General features: G+C 34.6%; 1 protein-coding gene across 1 annotated transcript in view; it reads left to right on the forward strand.

Annotated features, from left to right (window-relative positions):
• Positions 1-6,237, forward strand: part of Cpsf160 (cleavage and polyadenylation specificity factor subunit 1) — a 26,816-nt gene extending 20,579 nt beyond the window's left edge. The window contains exons 21-26 of the mRNA XM_027353765.2: positions 71-198; positions 2,540-2,723; positions 2,978-3,154; positions 3,595-3,788; positions 4,248-4,435; positions 4,846-6,237. Of these exons, the coding sequence (XP_027209566.1) occupies positions 71-198; positions 2,540-2,723; positions 2,978-3,154; positions 3,595-3,788; positions 4,248-4,435; positions 4,846-5,054 (1,080 nt within the window). The 3' untranslated portion in view covers positions 5,055-6,237. The remainder of the gene's footprint in view (positions 1-70; positions 199-2,539; positions 2,724-2,977; positions 3,155-3,594; positions 3,789-4,247; positions 4,436-4,845) is intronic.

The raw sequence follows: 6,237 nt of genomic DNA on the forward strand, positions 1-6,237 counted from the left end.
ATATCATGTTAGATATGATATTAAGCATTGAAATGATATATGTACACTAATTTTTTGTACTTCCAAACAGATGATTCCAAACACAGACTATGACTTGGAGCCGTGGGAGCATGTGACCTGTTTTAAGAATGTCATTTTGGCATACGAGGGTGATAGGTCTGGTCTCAGAGGATATCTGGCATTAGGGACAACATACTGGTGAGTGACAAAAAGCTGTCTTATTGTATGCCATTACAAGGAATAGTGTTCTGGGTATGATTCATGATGATTTTGTTTCTGTATTTTTGGTGTGTAGAACAATTTGGTATGTTGGTAATTTTACATCTGCAGATGGGCAGATTAGGTGTTGGAATATTATTATTGGAATTTGCACATACAGGAAATTATATATCATGTGTAATATTTGTTTATTTTCTTTATTTGGATCATGCTCATAATTTGATGAGGTTAATGATATGTTATAATGATTTCCATTCAAATATATTTTAAAGAATAATAAACTAAACTGGTTTTTATGGCTGACAAATTATTTTGAGTCTTGCCTTTTAATGGGCATCTAATATTATGACAAAAGTATTGTTTTTTACATCAATTGTGTCTATTTCATCACTGTTTATTTTGGGACTCATAACAAGCTCACAGTGTCCTTATATGGTCTTTTAAGGTAACAGTCCCGGGTGAAGTCTATCTTGCTCCAGTTACTTGATTATAAAAATATTTTTATTCCAGGTTATAAAGTACATAATTGGGCTACATCATTTTAATTCAACTTTTTCTTCTTCATTTGTAACTGTCCGAGGTATTGTCTGTAGGTCAGATTTTTCCTAGAATTACGTAAAAGAATAGAGGTATATCAACTCAATGTGAAGGACTGATCATTATTTATTGATTTCAATTATATATTTTTTGGGGGTGGAACTGTTTGTCATTGTGAACTATTTCAGGGTAAATTTTTTCAGTTTTTACGTAATATGTATTTTACTTTTTTCTCTTTTTTTCATATAATAATGGAGATCAGATTATACCACAGCTTATGTAACAAAGAACCGAAAATTGGATGTTGGAAATTTGGGCACTTGCCAAAGCTCGTTATCTATCCTATTTTTTCCTTAATCTGATGTTAAATATCTGAAAGTTCATTTATTCCTGTCTTAAACATTTAACAAATGCAATAAATTATAGAGAAAATTAATCTTCTTCTTCTCCTCCTCCTCCTCCTCCTCCTCCTCCTCCTCCTCTTTATTTCTGGAAAATCTGATAATAAAAAATAGAGAACTGTGGATGGCATTATCAGTACAAAATCATTATTATTATGTAATCCTAGCTTGAATTCAATGTATTGGTTCAATTTTATGAATTATGATAGCACATAAGTGAAATAAATGTTCAGTGAAAGTAGCCATTAAATATTTCCCTCAATCCAAACAGAGGAGGAGGGGGCTGGTTGATGAGTAATTATGATTTTCAAGGAATTTTATATGTATGTAGACACATGCACTAAGGTTAAGCATTTAAATTATCCTCCTTTAATAGGGCTAAATCCACCCCATAATCAAAAATGTTTTCTTTCATAAATTTTGAAATTGACCATTGGGTATGGGGAACCAGCATAAAGATTGTGGACAGACATTAGCATACATTATCTTTGTAAATTATTTGATAAAAGACATTAGAGACCTGGGTGGAGTGGGATTATCTACTTATCTATGGCACCCAGGTGTGGTCTGGCCCGAGTGGCAAAGTGATGATCTTCACCCTAGCCCTCTGATATGTAAGGTAAAGAAAATTACGTGCCCTTTCTGAGAAAACTGGAGAAGACAATTTACATAAACTTTATATAGTTATTTACGTATTTATTTATGCATTTATTTACGTATTTAAGGTGATTCCTTTATTAGTGGGTGTAGTTAAAATAATCTTATCTGCCACACCCGGAACTGGGCCCTTTTGGTTTGCTAGCCACCCTACAATTATGATGCGAGACTGCCCCTGATGGCACCTACGGCCTATGGTAGCATCCATGGGTGGCATTCTATAAAGTTTTTGATTTTAAAGCATATTTTTTCTGATATTGGTTTAAAAGTGTTTTTGGGACATTCACAAACTCATATCTATATAAAGTTTGCAACATGCAAAAGTGTACCTGGTGCTAATTACATGCATACATAGCTTACCTGCTGGCATTTATGCCCTTGCTCCTCCCAAGAAATAACCTGAGGTCAGCTCTTAGAGTCGTCTGGTAGTTTCCTCATTTGTGGACGTATGCCATTCATGATGTAATTCCCTACCAGGGGGTTGATTCAACGACTTGTATGACGAAATAATATCTTTTAGTCTGACTTTGTTCTTTAGGGACTGAATACTACTTGTTGCATGACTTTTTTAGTGTGCAATTTGTTTGAATGGTATTATATATTTGTAGGTTTAATAGTAAATCAAACAATAATAGCTTCTTTTAAATCTGACTGTCATAGATTCTTTATACTTAAAAAAAAATTCTTGATCTAATGAGGATATATATGTTATTTTCTTGTTTCAGTTTTGGAGAAGACATCACTTGCAGAGGGCGCATTCTTATTTTTGACGTCATTGATGTGGTGCCAGAACCTGGCCAGCCCTTGACAAAGAACAGACTCAAGATGCTTTATGAGGGGGAGCAGAAGGGCCCAGTCACAGCTTTGTCTCATTGCAGAGGTCTTCTTGTTTCTGCTATTGGCCAAAAGGTAAAGTAAAGCTTCACAAGGACATTCACTAATATAATTTGGATAAATTATTGAAAATAGTAAGAATGATAAGTAATGATTTCCTAGAGCAGCAATTGGAATAAAAGTTGAGGTACATACTGAGTATAAAAGACTGAATTTAAATCTTGAAGTTACTTTAGTATATCTTTCAACAAAAAATAGAACATTTTTCAAAAATTTATAATAGGATGTATCATGTATTGATAATATTATTTGGGCATCTCATCATACAGGTATACATCTGGCAGCTAAAGAACACAGACTTAGTTGGCATGGCCTTCATAGACACACAAGTGTATATTCACCAGCTCACGTGCATCAAGAGTCTCATCTTAGCTGCAGACATATGTAAATCTGTCTTTTTACTCCGGTTCCAGGAGGAAAACCGGACACTGTCTCTAGTTGCAAGGGTGAGAATAAATGGTGTTTTCTGGTACCATTATTGTTGCTTTTGATTTTACTGATTGACTTTTTGATACTGAAGGTTGTTGTGATTATCACATCATGGCTAAACAGTTAGTCATGCAAGGGCAGTGTTCAATCAAGTCATTGACAGTTGAGCCTGCTCTAAGTTATGTGCACTAAGCAGTTGTTTTCATGCTTGGCCCTGGTTGCAGTTGTTGAGGAGAAACAGCCTCATAAATGTAGACTTAAAGCCTGTTTTAGCCTCATCACCTAAAAAATGATAATACCACAGTTGAGTGGGGCATGTTTCGTCCACATTTGGTGACTGACTGTGTGTCACCTGGCAGGAGATCCAGTTGTGAGTGGGTTAACATTGTAGTTTAGATTTTTTTCTATTAAATGTTAGTTGATTAATTTTTTTTTTTGTTCATTTTATCTCAAACAGGACCATAGGCCACTTCAAGTTTATGGCATCCAGTACCTGGTTGATAATACAACACTGGCTTTCATTGCTAGTGATGTCGACAAGAATCTTGTGGTGTACACATACAACCCAGAGTCACATGAGAGCATGGGAGGGACTCGCCTAATCAGAAAAGGAGATTTTCATTTAGGTTCTCATGTTAATTCTTTCTTTAGGTAAGTTTGAGCTTGTTTTGTTTCACAATTTATAATGTGCACTAGTACTCCTATTTATATGCATTTTGATGGTTCATTTTTGGTAAGATAGAATGTTAAGGGGAGGAACTTTCTAGGGGAGTATTGATAGTGTCAAATGGCATGCCATGGGATTGCTCTGCAGAATCTAGTATGATTGATTTATTTGATTATTTATTTAGTTATTTATCCACATAAAAGATATGTTTTTATTTATCTTATTATTCATCTGGTAATTATTATCTATAGCAAAAATATTTGTAAGCTCTTGAGGAAGTAGAAAACATGATAAACTGCTGCCAGAAACTTTTAGGTGATGAATGGACACTGTCATTTGTCATATCAGGGACAGTCATTTTGTTATCCAGCTAATATTTTCCAAGATGTACCCAGGCATTGTGTTCCTTGCCCATCCCGCTAACTATAATTTTTTCCCATTAGGATTCGATGCAGGATTGGGGATGTGTCAAGTGATCGGCGTGCAGGACAGAACATAGAGCGTCGGCACATCACCATGTATGGCTCCCTGGATGGCTCTTGTGGATACATCCTGCCTGTGAGTGAAAGGACATACAGACGCTTCTCCATGGTTTACAATCTCTTGGTGCAGCATCTCCCTCATATTGCAGGTATGGAAAAGACACTTACATTGCTGTAGGTCACCAATACTTAGTGAAAGGGAGAATCTTACAGCCTTCTTCTCCCTTTAAGTGGTTGCCTTTTCATATTCTTGTTACTACAAATTCCACAAAATATCACTATCACTGATATTTGGTACTGTTACAGAATTATGATGATATTGATATCCTGTTATGCAGTCTTATTGTTATACGTTCTTGGACTGTAGAAGCTTGGCCATTTACTTCAACATTTTTCAAATGTATAGATTCTCCCTTTTGGATATAAGGTGTGAAAATCAATTTAGTTATTGATTTGATAACACTAGTAACATCAGAAAGTAAAGCACTAGTCTTTATTCTCAAGTGAAGTAAAAACTATTTACAATTACAAAGTTTTGACTGTTATTAAATCTTCCCAGGTCTGAACCCAAAGGCTTGCCGCACATTCCAAGGTCGTCACAAGCTAAACTACAACCCAGCACGGTCTATTTTGGATGCAGAACTCATTTGGTCATATCTCCATCTTCCCTTGCCAGAGAAAATTGAGATTGCCAAGAAAATTGGAGCAAAAGTAGATGACATAATAGAGGATTTGATGGACATTGACAGAATGTGTGCGCATTTTTGATCAGGAAATGAAAGTGGGTATGTGAGTACATAACATCTTATAATTTTATGAAAAGATAATGGTAAGCGAATATTTGTCATTTGTAGGTAGTATATATTATTTCCTTCGTATTAAGCCAAGAGTACCTTGTTACAGTATATATTCTATTTTTGGACATTAAGGCATTTTATAGAAGGGATTTGGTTCAAGAATTTAAAAGGACATAGTTGAAACTTGAAGAAGAAGCAGTAGATTTGAAAAAAAAATTCAAGTACACAGATTTTTAATGTTGACATTTGGCAATAACTATTGATAAGTCCTTGTTTAATGAGAACTCTTTACTATCCACCATAAACATGTACTTTCCAGATTTTCTAAAAGTACAATCACTGGCATTAGGAACATGTTTTTTTTTTTTGTTTTTTTTTTCCATTTATTATTTATTATTATTATTACTATTTTTTTTTTTTTTTTAGAAATGTCACATTTTAAACTGAATGATCAGCAAGCTATGCTCAATTGTTGTAATATTTTCACAGGACATTATATATAAATCTTGTAATTGTGAGAGTGAGACTTGTCATGTGTGGGAAAGAACATAAAGACAAGAAAAAAAGGGAATATGCTGAATCAGTAGGGGAAGAAAGGGATGATGGGTAAAGCTCAGCACTTCCAAAAATAAACGTATTACTAACCCATTGTGCCAGGGACATGCAATATCCACTGTAGATTTATGTCAGTTTTGTTTATACATCGATAACTTCACAAGCCTTCAGTGTGCAGAATAGTTACCGAGAAGTCAAGAAGTTAGGCCAGAGTTATCTCATCTGCTTACCCCATCCTGTATTTGATTGATTTTTTTTTTCTTTTTTCTATTCATAATTCTAGGATAATCATTATTAATGTCATAATCCTTGATATTGCCTTTGTTATTATTTTAGTGCCCTTCCGAAAATTTAAGCCATACTGTAAGTAGTTGAGGTCAGGTAGGTCTAGTAATTGACTCCTTAGGGGCTATGTCTTTGTGGAGCCATCTGTGTATAAACAAAATTAGGAAATTAAAATCACTGTGAACGGGGCATGTGTATGCACACTCCTGGTGTCAATAGGCCAAGAGATAGTATGGGGAGAGAAAAGAGAGAACTTTAAATACTTACTACCTATATGTAATTAACTGATTAAATTAATTTGATTATAAAATGTT

Source organism: Penaeus vannamei, chromosome 12 (genome assembly GCF_042767895.1).
Source record: "Penaeus vannamei isolate JL-2024 chromosome 12, ASM4276789v1, whole genome shotgun sequence".
Taxonomy (NCBI): Eukaryota; Metazoa; Arthropoda; class Malacostraca; order Decapoda; family Penaeidae; genus Penaeus; species Penaeus vannamei.